Below are 22,551 nucleotides of genomic sequence, written 5' to 3'. Positions count from 1 at the left end.
TGGCGCAGCCTCATCTTCCTCTGCTCTCAGGTAACAGAGATTCGACTGAAGTACTTTGACACGGTTCCTGTCGCTGCTGCCATGTGCGTGCTGAAGACGGGGTTTCTCTTTGTGGCATCTGAATTTGGAAACCAGTGAGTAAACAATTTTACGTCAGCATTTTTCCCCTGAAACAGACTATTTCTGTTCAGGACTGCAAACTGACCCTTGAACTTACTGAACATATAAAGACAACACCTCCGGTTTAATGGGTAAATTAAATTAAGGCTTTGTTCACATGGCTTGAGCAGAACAATTGGTTTCGACTATGACACAACAGGGGAATTTTCTTGTTGTTTGAACGCAGATTATATATTATAGTGCGGAGAACAAAAGATTACATGCTGTTGCAGTAGGCTTTGGAAGAATTGAGCACTTGCAATTCATATAGGGTCCATCATGTATCCAGATGAATTATCTTTTCATTAGCTCGATTGTTTTCGTTTAACTTTTGTGTGTTATGGCCCACTCAGAAGCAGGTAGGATTTGTTATCAGTAGCTGTTCTCCTTTCCTTAATAGGTGTGTACTTGAGGGCTTTCGCAATTCATGTCTGGGGTTCTAGAATACAAAGAAGACTTTGTACACTTTTGAAGATGGCTTCACAGCATCTTAAGTGGGGGATTCACAGGGGTGGAGGCTTAGGCTCTTTTCTGACTACATCTGCAGTCAGCCACGTGGGGGAGCTCCAGCCAGTTTACTGGAGTGAATGTGAAACCCGTTGTACAAACCAAGCTTCTGAGGAAGCCATATTCCTTTCAGCTTTATTAAAACCAGGAAGTAAATCAATCTATCCTCCTGGTTTTATCTCTTTTTCCTCTGAAGCTTAACTTGATTGTTGTGGTATTTAGGCTCATAAAATGGACCAGGGAATGCGGTTAGAAATAACGAGGTGAGGGTATTCCAATAGAATAGATAACTGTGGAGTTGCAGTCTTAGCCGTTGGCCTTGCTCTTGGCCTCAGCTGTCAGTTGGTGGTTTGGCTCTAATGCAAGAATATCTAAAAGGCTCAAGGGTAAACAGGGAAAACACTGAAACTCTGGGATACATTGCCTGTGGCAGCTACAAATGAGAAGGTTTGGAGGGGGGAGGTTGTGATGAGTTTTTTAGTTTGCTTGTTTGTTTGTTTGTTTTGCAGGCCTCTTGATTCCCTTTAAACATTTTGTTACCAAGAAGAAAATCCTTAAGGCTAAATTTTAATAGTTGTATAATGGAGGGAAGGATTTTTGTCCTCCCCGCTGCCTGAATATCTGGCTAAGCCTTACTTAGAGAAGGCTACATGAGCTTTGCACTGAACATGCTGTTGCTCTTGCTTTCTGTCTCAAGTTACCTGTACCAGATAGCTCACCTGGGTGACGATGACGAGGAGCCAGAGTTCTCTTCTGCCATGCCTCTTGAGGAAGGAGATACGTTCTTTTTTCAGCCACGACCTCTCAAGAACCTGGTGCTGGTGGATGAGTTGGACAGTTTGTCTCCTATTCTGTGTTGTCAGGTATGTTGCTGTCGGCAAGCTCCCAGTCACCATGTGATCACAGCCCTTCTCATTTACAGAGGAATTGATTGTAGATGTGTGATTTTATATGTGGAGTCAGGGTGTGAGCCAGCAGTCCCGTGCTGCTCCGCTGTTGACCATCAGGCCAGTTCTCTGCTCTGCAGAGACTTTGGTTAAGACTTGACATTATTTCAGGGCAGCAGGTAGTACACCCTGTGGCATCTTCACTGTTTTCAGTGTTTGAAAAAAACATTCTTAATGCAGTAGTGTGGCATATATAGCTTAGTTTTATTTTCTCTTCCTGTGGATATTGTTTGACCCTATTTCTCCACGCAGATAGCAGATTTGGCCAATGAAGACACACCCCAGTTGTATGTGGCTTGTGGTCGGGGGCCCCGGTCGTCTCTGAGGGTTCTAAGACATGGACTTGAGGTAAGACCTAGCGCACTTCAGCAGAACAGCTGGAGAGGAGAGGACAGTGAGAGAAAATCCTTAAAATAAGGGTGCTGAAATGAAGGGACTCCTTTTGCTCTGGTTGAAAGAAAGAGCAACTTTCTCTATGCTTGCTTCTTGTTGGGTTGTACTGTTTACTCTTACAAAGGCTTTTTGTTCAGTTGACTCCAACCACCTGCGTTTTGTCTCTTCTAGTACTTGAGCTGGAATATTCCTGGTGTCTCTGCCAGCTGTTGCTGCTGATCTCTTTGCTGGGGGCAGGTGGCCTTGTTTTAAAGCTGATCATCCGGAACTCTAATGTTGCTGTATCATTGCTGAATATATTCTGCCCTGTGGCACATCTGGCATGGGGAGAGAGCGTCAGAATTGGGAATTAGTAGCTTTCCTGCCCAGTTGTGGGAAAGCTTAAAAGCTGCTGGTGGTTTGGTTTGGTTTACTGTAGTAAGTCCAAACATCTGTTTGCAAAAGAACCTTGTTCCTGTTTACTCTTAGGTCTCTGAAATGGCCGTCTCAGAGCTGCCTGGTAACCCCAATGCTGTATGGACCGTGAGAAGACATGTTGAAGGTATGTAGTTTTGTTTGTTTGGGTTTTTTTTTTTTTTTTGTTTTTCTGTCCAAGCAGATAGGAAAGGTGCTACATGATGGTTGTATGTCATCCCCAGAAATCATGTTTTGAATCATCAGCTGCCTGTTTGTACTTAGAAGCCACCCTCTGGTCCCCTAGAATTGTCACAGTTCCCTTTGCCAAAGAAGCACCTGCCAGCGGCTGCATCCATCACCCAGTATGCTTCGTCAGCTGTACGTTTGCAGCCTGAAGCTGCTGAACTTCTCATCCCTTCCCACTTCCCATAAGTTCTTGCTCCGACATCAGCAGGCAATGATTATGCTTTTTGTTGGAGCATACTCACTATTCTTTCTATGCGTGTTGACAACTACAGTAATCAACTCTCTGTGAGAGAGTGGGATATAAATTACGGAACAAAGCAGATAAATCAGCAACAGTGTCTGTATTTTATTACTTCCCTCTATGCATATCTGCAAAGAAAACAGTCTGTTTGGGCTAGGACACACTCCCTATTCAAAAACCCAGCAGTGTATAGGATGCTGCTGATTCCAGGAAGGTCAAGATTTGAAATTGGCAGAACGTACTGGATTGTGGGCTTGTGTGTTTTTTTTTTTTTTTTTCCCCTGATCTGAAATAATGGGTTTGCGTTACTAAAGTGCAAGAGGAAATGTAAGCCCTCGTCCTGCCTTTCTCTTGGGGGTGAGAACAGAGTGCCTCAAACACCTAAAGAGCCTGAAATGAATCAATTCTGGGTACTGACAGTCTCTGTGATTATTTCTGAGGCAGTGCTTTGTGTAAATCTCGCAAAGACTTCCTGTAGGGTTATGCACTGGATATAGAAATGCCAGATTGTTGCAGTGGAGACCTTAGCCTGCTGTGGTGACACGATGTCTTGTTTTTAAGCAATGGTAGGGTAGTGTGTCTTCCAGGGAGCCAGTAACCCTGTGGGAATTTCAGACATCGCTGTGGAGTTTACCTTGCCATCTGAGGCCTGCCATCAATTCCTGTGCTCATGTTTTGACACTCATGTACTGCCTAAGCAGCACAGAAGGAGGTTTGAGCACGAAGTGCCTTCATGTTCCCCAGAAATAAAAGGGTCAGCAGGAAAGTATTTCCACAGTTCATATCAAAAGTACATGCTTTTCTTAAAAGAGGCATTCCAGTTTGTTAGAGACAAACCTTTTCTCCTGCCTTTTGGAAAAGGAGTTGGTAACATGTGCCCCTCTGAGAGATGGAGGCTTCTGACATCACCTTACAGTTTTAAAACTTTTTCTTTTGGGGTTCCAGAGGATGACTTTGACTTTTCAGGAGATGGAGGACCATTGCTAATCTACATGAAACAGACCAGTCTTGCTGCCTTTTTATTTTTTTTTTCCTCCTTCCTAGTTCTCCAGGTTCCAGCACGAAGATCTTCTCGATGCTTTCAGAAAGGCTGGAATCTGTAGCTGTTGTGAACCATGCTACATTTTGAATACAGTTTAATGTTATGTAAAACCACTCCCTAAGTTACAACTCTTTGAATTTAGAAACAGATTTAGTGGGTTTTAATCAGAAAGGCTGCAGAACCTTTTCAGACACATGTCTAATCTTGAAACGGCCCGAGTGCTGTTCTTTGAGTGTTCAGTTTGCAGTGTCGGGCTGCCTGGCTCTGCCTCGATGCCTCAGTGTGCGCAATGCTGCAGGGCCTCTGTAAGACACCTACAGGTTTGCAGCCTTCAAAGCAAATACTAACCTTGGCTGGTACGTGGTGATACACACTACCAATACCAAGCCTCTTTTTTTCTTCCACAGGTGGCTGGTGGTGGAGGTGCTGATCACCACAGGTGTGTACCTACTGCTAGGGGCTACCATACTGTCCCACAGGTTAACCACAGAGAATCCCAAAATCATGGGGCTCCTTTTATGCTTAGCTTTTCAGTAAATGAATTCTAGAAGATGTGTAGTTGGAGATTGTTGCCTTTGTAGGTCAGTAGCTGAGGAGTAGAAAGCAACTCTCCTTCCATCCTAGTCTTTTGGGGAACAAAATAATTGACCATGTCTCTACGGAACGGTCAGTTCTCGCTAAAATCAGAGGTGCGTGTTTCAGGGGCGTTTTCAGCTTCCGTCTAGCCTGAGGATTGGCTCCCAGCTGCTTTGTGCAGACCTCCAAGAGAAAATGATTGAGTGTGCTTGAAGCGCTTGTAGGTATTACTGGCATGGGAATGCCCAGTGGTTATGGAATGTGTCTGCCTGTCGGACAGAAGTGATGGGATTTGGACCAAACCCTTTCTTGCAGTTAAATATCGAGGTTTGGAGAGCTAGGTGGCTGCGTGCTTTGCTGTGGAGATAGATCTGAGCTGAGACCTAACAGTCTGCGTTCCCTGCCTGGCACTCTTGCATGAAAAGCAATGTGCAGTGAGTCACAGCTGCGGAGTCTCCATGCAGTAGTAAACAGAAGCCCAGGAAAATGTGCTGTCATCCCATCAGTATTGTTTAAGTGAGAATAATCCTGAATTTTGTCATTGCTCATCTGTTTTTTCACTGAACTTCTCCGAGGTAGTGGTGGCTATATTTGTATCAGTGCAAATTCAGATGCTGTGGACCGTGAACAAACTATATCAGGTGTGGACTGGCGTATAGGAATGGAATTCTCGTGGACTAACTCAAACCGAATCCGTGACAGATAACAAAAAGGACGGTAGTATAGAGTTCATGGGCTGAAATGTGATGTTTTCGTAACTGGTCGTGACGTGTGCATGAAGCTGCAGAAAACTTGTAATGAAGGCAGAGGAGAGTGGGTCCAGCTGTGGTTCTTCAGAGTCATTAAAATGTCTCTATTACTCGCTGAAAGGAGCTAACTGGAGCAATTAGAACGGTAATAAGCGTCTCTAAAGTCTTGTGTCTGCATACAAAATAATGTCTATCTGTTCAAAACTCTGGGCAGGCTGATGTTGTGCTTGGGATTGCGCAGAGCTACGTAGATATCTTTTCACATTAAAATCTATAGATCTCTTCTTTTTCTAACTGAGAATAATTCTCAGTGTGCCCCAGGGATTTAGTCCTCTTGATTTCAACTAGGCTGCTATATTTTCTAAACCAAAATTGTATTGTTTGAATCTAGATGAATGCGTCTTATTCACTGACTTCGCTCTGGTAAATCAAACCCTTTATTTCAAAAGCTCCAGCAGAGAGGCATTAAGCAACGCTACTGGACTTCAAGCAAAAATGCACTTGTCGCTATTATTGACACCGACTTAAAGGCACGCTCTAATATAACTGTATGTGAGTGAAAAGAAAGAGCTAAAAAAGTATTAAGGGGTAGGAATGAGTTTTCCTTTAGAGTAGGACTGAGGGAATCTGTTTTGCTTTCAAATGGGAGTTCTTTGTCCTGCTCCAAATCACGTGGATAAGCCTCCAGCTGGGACATGGTGGTTTATCATGAGAATGACAGCCCCCAGGGAGGAAGGCAGCCGCTCTCAAGAAGTTTGGAAAGAAACGATGGTCTTTGAAATGGAATTTTTAGAACATCCTGTCTACAGGATATTTATGAATTAAATGCTTAGCCTGTGAACTATTAGAATCTCCATTTAAAGTGATCGAGGAATTCTTATAGACTTCTGGTGTTGAAAAACATATGCCAGTTAGTAGGAAAAGCTGCTATTTAGTGTAGAAAATAACCAGTGTGTAATGGTGTACGTCATACTGAACTCTTACCATGTGCTTTTAATGTTAGAGAAATTCTCCTGTTAAGTCCAGTGTTTAAATACTTCGTGTTACTGATCAGTTTCTGTGTGTGGGTGCAGTTCTTGGTTTCTCATTTCCCCAAGCGGACCCGCTCCTGTTCGTGGGGTTTGGGAGCATGTTGGACATTATAGCCTGTGACCGCTTAATAGAGTAGTAACAGAGTTTATGCCGCAGACTACTGCTGGAATTGCTTTAATTATACAAAGCTCTTCAGTTTGATCAGAGCTGTGGTCTGTATACCAGATGTTGGAGAGAAGAATGATGGTTGGTTTTTTTTTTTTTGCTTGCATATTTTCAGCTCTATGTAAGAACTTTCTGTTATAAACGTGACACAGCAGGTTTGCAACGCCTGCCTCTAAAGAGGGTGGATAAGACAAGGATCAGTTCCTGAAGCGTTTGTTTCAGTTAGTTCAGTTTCTTTAAGCTGCTGCATGGTATTTGCTGGCATCCTGTATTCATCCCAGTGAGAGTTTTCTATTTTCTTTCTCTCCTTAGAGAGTCACTAGCTACTTCTCCTCGTCTTCCAGATTTGCAAATTATGGAGAGACTGCTCAAGGGCCAAAACTGTGACAGCTCTCTTACACCCTCACCTCTGCTAATTGGCTTGTGCTGTGATGCATAAGTTTGAGCTTTGGGTTGAGTTGGGTTAAAATGGGGATTTTTCTCTTTTTAAGAAATAGCACTTGCATGACAACAGCAGCAGAAGTGGAGTTGCTTCTCTGAGGCAATCTTATTTCTCCACTGAGGCTCCTGGCTCCATTTCCCAATAGACTTTATTGTTTCTGTTGCTTTTGTTATTCGGTTTTAATGAGACTCTCCTCTCCCCCTCTTTAATGCCTATCACTTTCTGCTGAATGAAAATGGACAGCAGTAAATGGGGCATTCCTTTTACCCAGTCCTACTACCCTTGTTTCCCACAAAGTTTCCCTATTTCTAAATGAGCTCTTAAGACTATTTTCATTAGCATAGCTCTTTCACGTCCAAGCTACCGGACTGTCCCAACCTGTCCCCTTTGGGAGAAGTCAGTACTGAAAATAATAGTTTGTGTTACTGTCACTTATTCCAGTAGAAGTAAAGGTCAATATTTGCTCTATCTTAAAAACGTAATCGTTTCTCATCCCCGGAGACTGCACGGGTGGCTGTGTAAATGCAGGCTAGTTGAGCTTCTGGCTGAGGGTAGAGCAGCCTAGCCCTGAGCTCCTCTGCGGCAATGCACCCTCGTTGTTCTCTGCAGCCTTTTATTACGTGGATGCTAGATAGAGACATGGTCCTGCAGCCTCCTGTTTGCAGCATCCGTGGTGTGGTTTCTGCAGATGGGTTCCATGTGTGCAGATTATTGGAGTAGAGCATTTCGTTTGACTTTGGGCGTTCAACCTGGATTCAGCTCCTCGTGTGAGGTGGGACGAATGTCTTAAAGGCTTCTAGACTTTGTGCTGTCTTTGAAAAAAAAGTAGGCAGGAGTTTTGCTTGCCAGAATCCAGAATATTGTGAATTGACTCTGGATCATCATCATTTGATCCCTGGCTCAGTCTTACATTGTTTGGAGTCTAGCAGTGGCTGGCTTTTGGACAGTGTGTCCTAGAACGAACTTGCACAATACAGCCAGCAGATGTAATTATCACAGGAATTCTGCTGAAGAGTAACTGCTAGACATCTGCCAGACTGCTAATTTTGTTGGGAAGCCTTGCATTTATTTAATCAGCACCCTTTTTTCCCTGTCTCCCTTGACCAGATGAATTTGATGCCTATATCATCGTGTCCTTCGTAAATGCCACACTGGTGCTGTCCATCGGAGAGACTGTAGAAGAAGTGACTGACTCTGGCTTCCTGGGTACTACACCTACCTTGTCCTGCTCTCTTCTTGGTGATGATGCTTTGGTACAGGTAATGGAAAGCTGCTTCTGACACGTCTGCGTGTGTCTGCCGCTCTCTGCTTGCTGCACACCTGTGGTTTCTACAGTAGTGCAACATATGTCATGTTTGAAGGTGTGGATTGGCAGAGAATGACACTTATTCAGCCTTTCCCTTTTTGTATCCTGTAAAGTGAAACTGGACCAGCTGATGATGGTCCTTATCTCCTTCAGTGCGGGCAGTGCTGTAGTTCCTTGCTGTAGTTCAAAGATGCAGTGCTTCCAGCTGGCGAGTGGCTTTGTGCTAGTTCGGCCTGTTGCATAGCTAATGGATCACCGCTGCCAGGAGCGGTGCTTGCCTTTGGCTGTTTCTGTGTCAGAATCACCAGTGAGACGGAAGTCGTGAAGGGATGGTAAATACAGAATTGATGTGACCTTTTTTTTTTTTCCTTCAGGTTTATCCAGATGGAATTCGGCACATCCGAGCAGATAAGAGAGTGAATGAATGGAAGACACCAGGGAAGAAAACCATTGTAAAATGTGCTGTGAACCAGAGACAAGTCGTGATAGCACTGACTGGAGGAGAACTGGTTTACTTTGAGATGGACCCGGTATGTGTGTTTATGTTGTGAATGAGTTTGGAAGAGCGAGCCAGAGACTGATCCTTGATCAAACTTGCAGAAAAGAGTTCTGTAGTGAAGTAGCATTCTAGAGTGGATAGATCTGTGTATCTGGGCTGTGCCTGAGATGGTTTAATGGCTAATTACAGTCAGTGAAGTTCATAACTGAGGCTGTAAATTGTGCCCTTATCCTACTGCTATTCTGGTTCTTCCAATTGTAGTTGAAATAAGGCTGTAAAGAAATGGTTTAAAAAAACCAAAAAAATCCAAAGCACTGTCTTTAAAAAGAAAAAAAAAAAGGTTGGTGGGGTGTGGGGAGACTTTCTGGTACTGGTTTGCCCCATTAGATAGTTAATAAGTCTCTTGTGTTTTTCTTTCTTAGTCAGGACAGCTGAATGAGTACACGGAGAGAAAGGAGATGTCGGCCGACGTCGTTTGCATGAGCCTGGCCAATGTTCCCCCTGGGGAGCAGCGCTCCCGTTTCCTTGCTGTTGGGTTGGTGGACAACACTGTCAGAATTATTTCCCTTGACCCTTCGGTGAGTAGATGTGCTGTTTTTGCCTCTTCCGTTGGCTTGAAAAGTTGAGAAGGGTACTCCAGGGGTGGGCTGTGTCTGTCCAAGCTGTCTTTCCATATTCGGGTGGATGACCAGGAACGAATAGCTCGCATGGCTTTTCTCTACTGGTTGGGGGGAAGCACGGCCCTTGATCCTAACCTGTAACGGATTTGATCTAGTCTCCACCTGTGCCTGGAGATTCGGCTGATGAGATAATTAAAGCATTTACTTCTGGTTTTTGGTTTTATTTTGGTGTTTCTTTAAGGCTTTTTTTCCTGTCTCACTGTTTATACCTGTAGTAACCCAGACTTATTCTGCAAGCAGGTCAGCAGCAATGCAGCATTGCCGTTCCTCTACCTGCAACAGATTGAGTGCTCAAAGGATGACTGAAGTAACATAAACTTTGCTCAGGGCTCTCCATGCTAAATAGCTGCAAACTGTGCTAGAACAGTTTGGAAGGATCCAGTTTATCTTCTCCAAACCCCAGGGCTGCTACCACTCCTGCTTGCCAAAATCCACAGAGCCAAGAGTCTATTGTGACTTTTTTCTCTTTTTTTCTTTTTTTTCTGTGCTGAATACTTCTTTTTGGAGACTTAAAAGGGCATCTTTAAGCTCCTTAGCTGGAGCTTGAATCCCCTCTTGCTATGCCAAGCCTTGCTGACTGGCGTGGTACCTCTTTTCTGTCCCCGACAGGATTGCTTACAGCCGCTGAGTATGCAGGCCCTTCCTGCCCAGCCCGAGTCGCTGTGCATTGTGGAAATGGGTGGCACAGAGAAGCAGGATGAGCTGGGGGAGAGGGGCTCCATTGGCTTTCTGTACCTGAACATTGGACTGCAGGTGAGATGTGCCTGCCTGGTTCTGACAGGCGTTTCGTGGGGAGCGTTTGCTCGAGAGATGGATTGCTGTGATAGCCTTGTCGTTGTGCAGCGCAACACACAATCTGACCGTTCCCTCTTTGTTACAACACGCTTAACAGCTGGGACTGGGGAGTTCACTGTGTGACTTCATAGAGGTGCAAGTTTCCCCATGCGTTCTTAGACTTAAGACTATTCAAAAAGCGGACTTCGTGTAGGACAAATTGTGCTTTTCCCCTTCCAGAAACAGGGCATGTTCTAAAAAAAAAAAAAATAAATAAATCTGGGTGAAATGTTGTTGGGCAGTTCTTTAAAAACTGCCTGTAGGGCAGAGTATCAAAGAAGTAACTGCCCACAACCACAGGCTTTGCTCTAATAACTCTGCTGTTGCACAGCTTTTTGTTGCATCCAGTACTGCCTCTGTGATCTTTGACCAAAAAATGTTGTTTTGACAATTCAACATGTAAAAATAATCAGAGCGGTCTAGGTTCTTTTTCATGCCTCAAGTTTGTCAGAATGCAAGCTCTTTTTAAGCAGGATGAGTTTTTTGCGTAAATGCTTTGTACCAGGAGGGATTAGGATGTGGAATCGTCCCTCAGGGTTTTCATGGCTTAAGTGATGCACCAAACTTCTTGGTCTGGTTTTTGGCTTTTTGGGGTTTTTTGGGGGGGAAGGAGGGCAGGGTGGTGTTTTGTTTGTTTTACAGTAATTCCTTTCTGCCCCACAGGAGTATGCAGGAGCTATGCTTTTTATTATTAAGAGCAAATTTAGATACAGCATGGTTGTAGAAGAGAATTGTACCAGGAGCTAGGAAAACAAACGCCTAATTCTTCAGAAATTGCCTCTCTGTTTTGAATAGTGGCTGTAGCTAGTTATTTCTTGTCTGTAATTTTGATCTAACTTTTTTGGTTTGCTGATGTCAAGAATGGTGTGCTGCTGCGAACCGTCCTGGATCCTGTTACTGGCGATCTTTCCGATACCAGGACCAGATACCTTGGCTCACGGCCTGTGAAACTCTTCCGAGTCCGAATGCAAGGCCAAGAGGCGGTAAGTGAGGCGAGCTCTCAGAGGGATGCGGATCTGGTCCCCAGGCACAGCATCCTGGTTTTCCTTATTGGTGGGCCGGGTGGGGAAGCATCCTCGCAGCACAGCAGGACCCTCTGGGTAAGGGTGGGAAGTAGAATGACTTCATTATGGAGCTGCCTGGCTTGCAGCTTGTTCTTTCACAAACAGCCTTGTTCTTACTGGTATTCCCCTTACTTCTTAGGAAGTAATGTGTAGTGCTGCCCTGCCTTGTTTGAACTAGGACTCCTCTGAGCCATAGGCTGTGTTTGCAGCATGACTGGAAAGCTCCGAGTGGATTCTTGAGCTCAGAGACACTGAAAGATCTCGTTTTGCTTCCTTAGTGCACAGGGATGGAAAGAGCCCCACGCAGAAATCTTAGCCCTTGGCTGCTTGATGCAGTTGATGGTTGTCTCCTGTGCCTGTTGAGAATGGCTCGGCCAGGGGCTAGACAGTGGCCATGCATGGTTCAAGGAAAATATTTGCAGGATTTGGCATAGAGGGAAGAATGCGTTTCATCAGAAGTGCTGTTTGCAGCCCTTCTGATGTGGCACTGGGGAGATCAGCCACCCCCTGCTTGACTCATTTTTGGATGACACCTTCAGAGTTGAGAAATATTGCCGGTCAGCGTAGGGGGCTGGATCTGGCAATCCGAGCTCTGCTTTAATGTTACGGTATGCAGGGTGAATCTTGTTAACTTGCTCCTGCCAGTCTGCCAGCTGTAGCTTGGGGACGAGGGGCTTTGCAGCTCTAGCAGAGAATGCTTATAGAATACCTGAGTGCTTTTCTACGTTGAGACCAGTCTTGGTTCCTTGTCTCACAATATGGGGAGAAAAAACGTGCTGCTTATGGCCAGTCAGTGGTGGGCTTGGAGTAACCTCCGCGTGTTTCTTTGACCAAAAGAGGTCCAGCTTTTGTTGCTCAGGCAGAAAGTAAGGTTGGGCTGAAATTGATTTAGCCAAGTGTATAAAGCTGAAGAGTTTAGAAGTCCATTTCCTTCCTTTGTTTCCCTTAACTTGATTGAAAATTGACTACTGATTATTTTAAGTAAATTTCACTTAGAGTGCTATGGCATTTGGATTGTGACAAAGCAGTAAATATTTATTTTTAAAGACCTGTTTCCCTTAGAACAGGCTAGGGTTTAAAGGAAAAAAAAAAAAAAAGAGAGATGGGAAAGTATTTGTTGATTTTGGCTTTTACAGGTAACAGTTTTTATTGCACCTCAGTTTTGAGTATTCATTGTCTTGATAGTACTTTAAAGTTCCTCTTCGTGCCATACGCAATTTCCAGATAAAACTGTCTCTTGAAAGCAAGCAGTGTCTCTGAAGTTATGCTCTGAGCGGGGTGGAGTCCACCCGCAAGAATTTGGTTATTCTAGTTGGTAAGAGTCTGGCACCGTACATCCATTCATATTACAAGGAGTGAGTTTGCCTCCATCCCCAGACCTAATAAATTTGTTGCCTGTCTTTCCCAGGTGCTGGCCATGTCAAGCCGTTCCTGGCTCAGTTATTCCTATCAGTCGCGCTTCCACCTGACTCCCCTGTCTTACGAGACTCTGGAGTTTGCCTCTGGTTTTGCTTCTGAGCAGTGCCCCGAGGGCATCGTAGCCATCTCCACAAACACATTGAGGTAAGAACTGATGGGGAAAAACAAAGGCTTCTGGGTGGGGTTGTCAGGCAGAGGGAGGGGAGGTGAATTCTCACCAGACATTGAAAAGGAAAGAGGTAAAGTGACTTACCTTAAGAATTAAGGGGGGTTTTTTGAGGTTATTTGTTTGCGGATAATGATTTGATAGAAACACTTGGACGGATTTCAGAAGACAAATGGAATACAAGGATAGTTACAGGATAGAAATAGGGTGCACTTCTCTGAATTGTATTTTCTAGCTTTTTAAAATAACAAATGTAGTCCGAGTTATCCTTAAATTCTCTGGTCCTTAGAGAGGAGGGAAGCTTATAATAAATGTGAACCTGTTGTGCCTTAGGATCTTGTGGTTTGTGATCTGAATTGGCTACTTTGCAGAAAACGAGCCACGTGATTTAAGAAATCAGAGGCATGACAGGGGTGTATTTGTTGCCTTTTTAAAGTTCAGCTAAGATATTAAAAAGATAAATGAAAATAATAGAGGAACACAAATTCAGGAGCTCTGCTTTATGCACTTGAACAGGCACTTTTTTCATATCTGTCCTCATTGAAATATTACGGCATTCATTGCTTTTAAAGGAGTCATTCTTTCTGGAGAGACTTGTGGCTTTTAGTCACCAAATGCCAGAAGAACTGGCATTTCAGCTGGCAAGTCACAGGAAGAAAGACTTGGCATTGCATTTTTCGTACTCTTTTAACTGAAGTGCCTCTGAGGAGCATTTGATTACGTGTCAAAGTCTGTGTCACGTTTAGATTCAGATGATGTGTTCCCCAAATGTGCGCTTTCCCTCTTCCATGTGCTCCTTGTTCCTCTCGAGATAGACTTGTTTCTGTATCACAGAAGCCTGTCCAAAAAGGGACAGACACTCGGAACACATCCTGGGACAGTGAGAGCCGTCCCGGGACAGTGAAAGCCCCTCAAGTCAAGGACCCCGTGCTGCACAGCACACCTGTCCCACAGCATAAGCTCCCATTTAGGATGCTAGTTTTGCCTTCTGCTCTGCAACTGATTGCTGTCTGGCCCAAGAAAGGTGCTGCTTCTCTCCAGCATTAGCCAGTTTTACAGATGCAAAGCTCAACTCCAGTCGTGTTGTCTTGGACAGTTGTTTTTGGACCATTGTTTAATGCATGTCACATCGTTGTCCCCCAGGATTTTGGCACTGGAGAAGCTGGGGGCAGTCTTCAACCAGGTTGCCTTCCCATTGCAGTACACACCTCGAAAATTTGTCATTCACCCGGAGAGCAACAACCTGATCATCATTGAGACAGACCACAACGCTTACACTGAGGCCACCAAAGCCCAGAGGAAGCAGCAAATGGCCGAGGTAATTGGGGTGGGGGACAGGTACACTCATGCGTGACTTCTGCAGCTGGAAATCCTCCCGCTTGCTAGTTCCCAGCTGCCATTGCCTGCAAGTTTCTGTGCCCTGTGTGAATGCAGGGGCTGAAGAGAGCAAAGATCTGCCTTGAAACACAAATTTCAGCAGAATACACTACTTCCCAATGCTCCTTTCTTTGTATGTTATTATGGCAGACTTTAAGAACCACGTATTGGAGGACAATCATGCTTGTGTAACACCGTTCTCTAGTTTTTCCTCTGACCGTTTGAGGATGTTTATGTCAGTGGGTTATTCTCTTCTCGGTGTTGTTTCCAGAGTTTGTTGATTTGGAGAAACAGCTCCCCAGACAACTGCCCCTTGGGCAGGGCAGAGCTGACACTGCTGTGCTCTGAGCTGCAGAGGCTCCCTTGGGAATAAGCTCAGGGTGGGTGGAAGCTTTGGGATTTGATGGCTTTTATGTCTTCACAAGCAGTACCTTGCCCTGGAGCTTAGGGCAAACGGTATTCAGCGTGTCTGGAAAGGAAATCCACTGAGTTTTGTTGTTTGCTCCTGTCCTTTAATGTGCCATAGGAAATGGTGGAGGCTGCGGGTGAAGATGAGAGGGAGTTGGCTGCAGAAATGGCTGCAGCCTTTCTGAACGAGAATCTTCCCGAGTCCATCTTTGGTGCTCCCAAGGCCGGGAATGGACAGTGGGCCTCTGTTATCAGGGTGATGAACCCCATCCAGGGAAATACGTTAGATCTGGTCCAGCTAGAGCAGAACGAAGCTGCCTTCAGGTAAGAAGCATTGACAGATGCAGCAAGAATCTCTGCTTGTGATGAGTCTTATATAGGGTTTTTTTCCTTCTTTTGCTCAGCTGTTACCGAGTTGAAATCCAGATGCAGTGTGTTATCAGGAGGCTGGCTTGAAATTCCAGAAGTGATTTCCACATGCTCAAAAGCTTTTGTCTTGCCTTTCCTTCCCTTCCCGCCCTGATCTGTCTGCATGTGACACTGAGAGCTGGTGCTCCAGATGTGTTTGCTGGACCCCAGTGCTTAAAGAACAACGTGGGGATGTAAACAGCAGATAAGAGAGCCAGGAACAAGAGAATGTGCTGCCATCTCTCACTTCCCTTTCTCATCCAGATAAACCGAGCATATATTAAATGGAAAGGAAGTGTCAGAGGGACTGGAGGGGAAGACCAACACAATAACCACGAAGAATAGCAAGTGCCTCAGCAGGTGAAGTGTGGTTAGGTCATGCTAGTCCAAAAGGCTGATTCTGTCCTGTTTTGTCCAGGACTCCCAACCTGCCTGAGCTAGGCACCGGGCAGGAGATAACACTGGAAGATGAGGAAGGTGTACGTGTCCAGATTGGAGCAGCCTTTGAAAAACAGCTTCTACTGGAGCTTTGCACATTGCTAGGCAGCATCCAGCCTGTGAAAGCATAAAAGTAATGCTTTGGGCATTGTGAAAACGTAAAAGTAATCCTTTGGGCATATGTGGCAGGTGGAGCACATCTTTTTATATAGGGATTATGGAAGAATGAAGGAATCTGCATTAAGCATTTCTGCAGGGAGGAAAAATGACCTCTGAAAATGGAATGTCAGTGTTAGAAGGGTGGGCTCTCAAATCTCTGCCAGGCTAGGTCGAGTTGTGCTGTCAGGGAATCCAGTTTGTACATGCAGCATTGGTTTGTGTCGTGATCACACTGATCTCCTGGCATGTCTTACCATTCCCAGCGTGGCTGTGTGCCGGTTCTCCAATACTGGTGATGAGTGGTATGTGCTGGTGGGAGTCGCCAAGGACCTGATTCTGAACCCACGCTCGGTTGCTGGGGGATTTGTCTACACGTACAAGCTGGTGAACAGTGGTGAGAAGCTAGAGTTTCTGCACAAGGTGAGAGGGCTGAAAAGGCCTCTTTGGGTGACTGGGTCATTTACAGGCAGTACTGGAATAGCTGTTATTTCACCCTGAGTGCTATAGTGGTATTGCAATGCTCGATGAATCCTGGGCAAGAGCATCATGCTGATGATACACACTGGAAGCAGCCTCTGGGAAAATAAGCTGCCTCCTCCCAAATCACTCGGGGCATCGTTTGCAGAGCTGAGAATTGAACACAGATCTCCCAAGAGTCCCATGCCTTTGGCCTCAGGTCTTAGCCATCTAACTGGGTAAATGGGAAAGGAGCGGTGTTTTTCGTGCCCCTGTTAGGGAGGGGATAGAAACAGCTCTGTTTTCTCTTTGGAATATGAGCTCAGAGAGCTTCTCTGAGCACTTGTTTACAGAGTGAATTCATACTTGGGTCGCTTGAGCCCTTGGTGCTCAGGCTCTCAGTCCTTGGCGGGTCAGATGAAGCTGGTGTGAGCTGTCATCTTTCCTCTGATGCTGTTTTGGTTGCTTCTAGAAATGATTAGTCGCCTAGTGACCAGCTTGCTTGACAGGTCTCTGGGGCTTTGGCGAGGGTTTCAGAAGAACTCCGTTAAAACAAAATTCTCTTCTCCTTCTCACGTGCTTCCAGCATGGCTGAGATTTGAGCAGATGAGCACGTGGAAAGGAATGTTGCAGCTTATTCACTTCCTACGGTCCTGATGCAATGAGTGGGTTCTGTCCTGGACCGGGGCCTTTTCTGGTGCCACTGAACACCCACTTGGCAGTTGGCAGGGCTGATGATGTGAAATAACTTCTTCTAGCCAGTGCAGCCACGCTGGGGATGCTGTAACTGGAAGCTCTCTACATGTTCCCATTCTCTGCTGTGGCTGATCCTTTTGGATTGATTACTGGGTGGAGATTTTTCAGCCTTGTCCGAGTTACTGGAATTGTGGGTGCACCAATTGTTCAGATGTAACGCTTCTTCAGTGGCAGCTTCAGAATGTCTGTGGCAGATGGCTGAATTAGATTCATGCCTTTGTTTTGAAAACAGACAATCTGGATGGATTTGGGCAAAGCATAAAATCTTTGTTGGGGATAAAGCGAAACTAAGAACCCAGGCAACGAGATCCTTTGCTGCCTGCCCAGCGTGGGATTCTTACAGCAGTCCTACACTTGAGTTAAGGTGCACTGCCAGCAGTGTGTTGTCTGCGTAGTGTCCAGAGCTCTGTTAGCTCCACCTGTGGTATGTGCTGCTGTCGAAAGGTTTACAGAGGACTGACCTTCTGCCCTTTCTTTAGAAAAAGATTATGATGAGCGTTTTGCGTTGAAAGCCTTGACACAGGCCAACAAGCTTCGACCAAACCATTAACTGAATCCATTCTGAAACCTGGTGTAAGGTTAGCTCTGTTAATGGGGGTCTCACAGTTGTCCTCTTCCCTCTGTAGACCCCTGTGGAGGAAGTTCCTGCAGCCATTGCTCCGTTCCAAGGTAGAGTCTTAATTGGAGTTGGAAAGCTCTTGCGTGTTTATGACCTGGGGAAGAAGAAACTGCTTCGGAAGTGTGAGAATAAGGTACTGGCTTTTGTTCTTGACCAGGGCTGTTAACTTGGAGTGAGCAATGCTTTGCAGCAGGCGTGAAACAAGGGTTTAGCTGCTGCTCCAGCCCAAGTGTGTCTGCACTTGCACTTCAGGGCTGTGTGTGTGCGCCTTGCTGGGTGCACGCTGGGTGTGTGCATCTAGAGCAGCGTCGGCAGCGCTGGCTGCACCGGGCTGTTGTGCTGCTCCTCGGCACCCCGGGCACACATCGCTCTCCCGTCCCCGTTCAGATAGCAGTGTTGCAGGTTCCTTTTTGTACCAGCTCAACGCAGGCTGTTAATGGAAGCCTGCAGGAGTTTCACAAGTCTGTACGGACCGTGCCTTTGGCTGTCTGCTGCGAATGTGAGAGGTCTTACCCAGATACAAAATGACAACTGCTGTAAATGTTTCCTTAGGTTAGGTGATCAGCAGGCTGGGGACAGAAGTTGGAGCGGGCATATGAGCACCTCTTCAGATCCTCAGAATCTTGAAAAGGGAATTTTCTCCTTGAAGTAGATGGTCCTTCTTGCTGAGCATCTCTGGTACTTTAGGAAATTGCGGAGCATGGTTTTCTAACTCATAATTGCCTGCTCCTCCCTCTCTCGTGCAAGCTGCAGAATGTGTGCCAGTTGCTCATTACTGCACAAAGGAACTCCAGCAAGCTGACAGGCAGGCTGGGAAACTGTAGGGGAATGCTTTTTGTGTGTTGGGTGTTTTTTGTTTGGTTTTGTGTTTGGTTCCCTCCCCTAAAATATGACTCACGTGAAAAATTGAAGCTTTCCTTGAGTCTTTTGTGACCACAGTAGCGAGGGGACGCTGAAGCAATGCCTGCTGGCGGGACTGTCCCTGGCATCCCAGTTTGTAGGCTCACCAACAGTGCATGTTCTCTGGACACGACTCATGTTCAGTGGATGTTAGGTTGCAGAGGCCCTGTATGGACAGCGGGCCATATTTAGACTGTGGCTGTAGCATGCCAGAAATGAGAGGTAGTTTTGGAGGGAAATGATGGGAAATGGGGAGCGAGCCATAGTTCATATGGGGAAGTAGTGTTTCGATTGGAGTAGGGTAGAGTTAATGCTTCCCTGTTTGAAGCACTCGGGTTTTGTCCTTTCTCTCTCTCAAAAGCACATTGCCAACTACATCTGTGGGATCCAAACCATTGGGCACAGAGTGATTGTTTCAGACGTTCAGGAGAGTTTCATCTGGGTGCGCTACAAAAGGAATGAGAACCAGCTCATCATCTTTGCTGATGACACTTACCCCCGGTGGGTCACTACAGCAACTCTCCTGGATTATGACACTGTGGCTGGAGCAGACAAATTTGGCAACATCTGCGTGGTGAGTGTGCCTCGGAGAAGTCAGAGCTTTTTGGACACGACATATTTTTCCTTAAAACATCCATGATTTGTTCTTAAAAGTATGAGAATCTGTGCTTAGCTGGAGACAACGCCCTGTACCATTCACTTGTTTTTACAGGGTGACTAGCTGTCGTCATAGCGGACGGCTGCAGTTTATCGATTTGTTAATTGAAGCCAACGAGTTAAAGCATCAGCAGGTCACAAAATGTATTTCTGAAGCATTCAATAACTTGTGTTGAAATTGCCCCAAAACTGGCTGTGAATAAGCCTTAAAACGAAGCTTGTGACTGTGCAAGGGCCCAGGAGAACTTGTGCCAGGATTATCACTCTTACTTTCCCTGGCTAAACCTCGTTGCTGGCATTTAGCTTTCTCTGTCGCTTCCTCTCGAAGTTGGCTTTGTCAGTGCTGACACTTCCCCGCTTGGCTGGATTTCAGCAGGGGAGGAGAAAAGAATAGATGGTCGTTCTGCCAGAGCTTTGATCTCTTTCTGAAGTGTGCTCGGGTGCTTTAGAGCGCAGAGTTCAGCAAGTGTCAGACGCTGCGCCTGCAGGATTTGGCCGACGCGCACAAATCAATCCACTTCGGATTTCCTGCCCCACATCCATCAAACTGTCTCCTTAGCGGGAACCACCTTCAGACCGTTTTGACCATCCCTCCCAGGGTGATCTGTGAGTGCCAGGCCGGGCATGAAGTCCTGCCTGTGTTTTTGAGTGATGTGCCATCAGTCTTGACAACACAGTTGTCATTTAACTCTAAAGGCTTTGTTGGAGGGGCAAATGGGTATTTTTGCTGTAAGTGTAAAGTGATTCTCGTAGAGTCCACAAAAGCAGCCTTTCAGAAACCCCAGTGATTCTCCAGAGATAATGTGCTGCTTCTCTGCAGCTTGTTGACTCTTCCTCTTTCCACGCAGGTGAGATTGCCTCCCAACACCAACGATGAGGTAGATGAGGATCCCACAGGCAACAAAGCTCTCTGGGACAGGGGCCTTCTTAACGGAGCATCACAGAAGGTAACACTCCATGGGAAGCACGCAGTTATCGTGGGAAAAGAGCGTGCTGCTTTTCTGTCAAGTCCTCTGCGGTGTCATCCGGGAGATGTATTGGCAGTTCTGCTTCTACACATCTACTGTGCTGAGGGTGATCGGTTTTCACTGTTGCTGGGAGCCAAATTCGGTTTCTGAAGTCACGGCCGATGCCTATTCAGTGATGTTTGATTGAGGCAGCAGGCTCATTTTCTTTTCCTGCTTTCCCTTGGTACTTGCATCCGTTTGTCCGGCTTAAGAGGGTAATTCGGCAGCACGCTGAGTTTTGCCATCTGGTCACAGGTGGAAGGCACTTCCTCTAGATAAAGGTGTTTCAGAACTAGCAGGTGGCCAAATTTATTCTGCTTTCCTCTCTCAAACCTTTTGATGCTTTTATATAAGCTAAAGAAAAAAACCACGCTTCTGTGGTTGACTTTTCAGGCTGAAGTGATTATGAATTACCACGTGGGAGAGACGGTGCTTTCCTTACAGAAGACCACGCTGATCCCTGGAGGCTCTGAATCTCTTGTTTATACCACCTTATTGGGAGGGATAGGAATCTTGGTCCCTTTCACTTCCCATGAGGTAAGCAAACCCCGGCATTACGCTGCAGACTTGCCGCTTTTCTGTGCGCTCATCCCCAGCCGGTGTATTAATGTGCCGCATCCCTTGAGGGAAGCTCTAGGGCTCTGCAGCGTGTGAAAACACGGGCTGCGGGAAGGCCTGTGGCTGTGGGACAAGTTCCCATGCACAGGGGAAGAGGAGGGGCTTGTTAAGTCCTCATTCTGCGTTGGCTCTGTGAAGAGTTGAGAGCTTTTCTTGTTGGCACTGCTGTTCTAAATCTGTTTGTGCTCTAGAGTAGCTCTTGGGTGACTTGGTGTTTATGAGGAGGGATCCTTTGGCGTGCTTTGTGTCACCTGTAAACTGTTGATCAGGGATTGATGCTTCAGGTCCTGAAGACTATATTCTCTGCTCCATTGGCTGTGGCCTCCTGGAGCAGCGAATGCAGAGACGTTAACTCTTAGAGCTGTGCCGATGCTCTGTGCTCCAGTTCCTGGGAGGCTGATCCTGGCCAAGGTGGCACAGTTGGCGGCCGAGCTCTGCTGTGGGTGCTCCCAGGGTGGCGGTGGTGAGGGGGTGACCGTGACCTTGGCTGCTGCGTGCAGAACCTGCTAACGGCGGTGTTTCAGCCAGCGCAAGAGCCGGGTGATGGGTGTCATCTTGCCTCACCGGTGGCATTGACATGTAGCAAACGGTTCTCTTACCGATTCTTCACCTCCCCAGGATCATGACTTCTTCCAGCACGTAGAAATGCACTTAAGATCTGAGCACCCTCCCCTCTGTGGACGAGACCATCTCAGTTTCCGTTCCTACTACTTCCCGGTGAAGGTAGGTCCGAGTATTTAGGCTCAGCTGGTGCGGGGGGGTGCAGAGGCTTGCGCCGGGACACGGAAGGGCTTTGAGGCCTGGCGGGAGCAAGTCCCGGTTGCTGTTCAGTGGGGAAGGCTGGGGCGGCGTAAACCACAGACAGTGGTGGGAACTGAACTCTTGGATAGCACTCTGTAGGGAGACCAGTACTTGGCACGGCATACCCTGTCTGTTTTGGTTTCTTAACCCTGGTAATGAGTCTTCTGAGGGTTTGTCTTGAGACCCAAGCCCAGAGGTGCTGCTGCCGCCCCTCTCTACTTGCCGCAGCATCTCCTTTTTCCGTCAGGAGGAGCAGCAGTACGTAGCTGTTTGTGCGGCTGGGTCAAACTGGCTGTTGCCTTTTTTTTTTTTTTTTTTCCCACCACTATTGAAAAAGGAAATCTCACAACAAACGGCTGTTCCTGCCTATTTCTGCTTTTGAGGAACCGGGTTTGAAACTGTCAAGTGCTAAATGCTGTGACCAGCAGGGACCGGAGTAACGTATGTAGTATCTGTCAGAAAACAGTCCCAGCAGCCGAAGCTGTCCAAGCGCAGAGGGTGTTATTGTTCTTGACGAGCTTGGGGCTGATTTGCAGCGTGCGCCATCTCAAAGATGTCTCGTGTCTGACTAAAGATGCCCTTCAGTCATCTTTTGTGGCCTCCCCCTGCCTTCCCAGCACGGTGCTCGGACCCGAGTCGGGTCTGCCTTCCCTTCCCTTGTGTGATTCTTCAGCTGCACCCAGGCTTTTTGGGTTTCTCCTTCATTAATCAAGCTGGCCAGTAATTAATTTGATGCTAACTGCTGCTATTCAGCAGATGAGGTCACCGAGCATGGTCTTGTTTCCAGGACAGGCTTAAGAAGGTCCTGGGAACAAACTGTTTGTTGCCATTTTTCCCCGTTTAGGCAGGGTTCAGTGCCTCTGTGTTGTGTCGATTCAATCCTCTCCTCCTTGCCCCTCCAGAATGTGATCGATGGGGACCTGTGCGAGCAGTTCAACTCCATGGAGCCTAACAAACAGAAAAATGTGGCCGAAGAGCTGGACCGGACCCCACCCGAGGTGTCCAAGAAGCTGGAAGACATCCGCACGCGCTACGCTTTCTGAGCGGCAGCTGGCAGGAGCAGAGCTTCTCGCTGCGCTCCTAT

General features: G+C 46.5%; 1 protein-coding gene across 1 annotated transcript in view; it reads left to right on the top strand.

The window, feature by feature from the left end:
* The window catches only part of SF3B3 (splicing factor 3b, subunit 3, 130kDa), a 28,426-nt gene extending 5,916 nt beyond the window's left edge, over positions 1-22,510 (top strand). The window contains exons 7-25 of the mRNA XM_009883251.1: positions 31-134; positions 1,364-1,529; positions 1,866-1,961; positions 2,475-2,547; positions 8,003-8,154; positions 8,576-8,731; positions 9,123-9,278; positions 9,990-10,133; positions 11,075-11,197; positions 12,687-12,841; positions 14,007-14,181; positions 14,767-14,972; positions 15,917-16,073; positions 17,492-17,617; positions 18,746-18,958; positions 19,890-19,988; positions 20,442-20,585; positions 21,285-21,389; positions 22,370-22,510. Of these exons, the coding sequence (XP_009881553.1) occupies positions 31-134; positions 1,364-1,529; positions 1,866-1,961; positions 2,475-2,547; positions 8,003-8,154; positions 8,576-8,731; positions 9,123-9,278; positions 9,990-10,133; positions 11,075-11,197; positions 12,687-12,841; positions 14,007-14,181; positions 14,767-14,972; positions 15,917-16,073; positions 17,492-17,617; positions 18,746-18,958; positions 19,890-19,988; positions 20,442-20,585; positions 21,285-21,389; positions 22,370-22,510 (2,691 nt within the window). The remainder of the gene's footprint in view (positions 1-30; positions 135-1,363; positions 1,530-1,865; positions 1,962-2,474; positions 2,548-8,002; positions 8,155-8,575; positions 8,732-9,122; positions 9,279-9,989; positions 10,134-11,074; positions 11,198-12,686; positions 12,842-14,006; positions 14,182-14,766; positions 14,973-15,916; positions 16,074-17,491; positions 17,618-18,745; positions 18,959-19,889; positions 19,989-20,441; positions 20,586-21,284; positions 21,390-22,369) is intronic.
* Positions 22,511-22,551: the final 41 nt, after the last annotated feature.

Source organism: Charadrius vociferus, unplaced genomic scaffold (genome assembly GCF_000708025.1).
Source record: "Charadrius vociferus isolate BGI_N301 unplaced genomic scaffold, ASM70802v2 scaffold964, whole genome shotgun sequence".
NCBI lineage: Eukaryota > Metazoa > Chordata > Aves > Charadriiformes > Charadriidae > Charadrius > Charadrius vociferus.
This window is presented reverse-complemented; position numbering and strand designations above follow the sequence as displayed.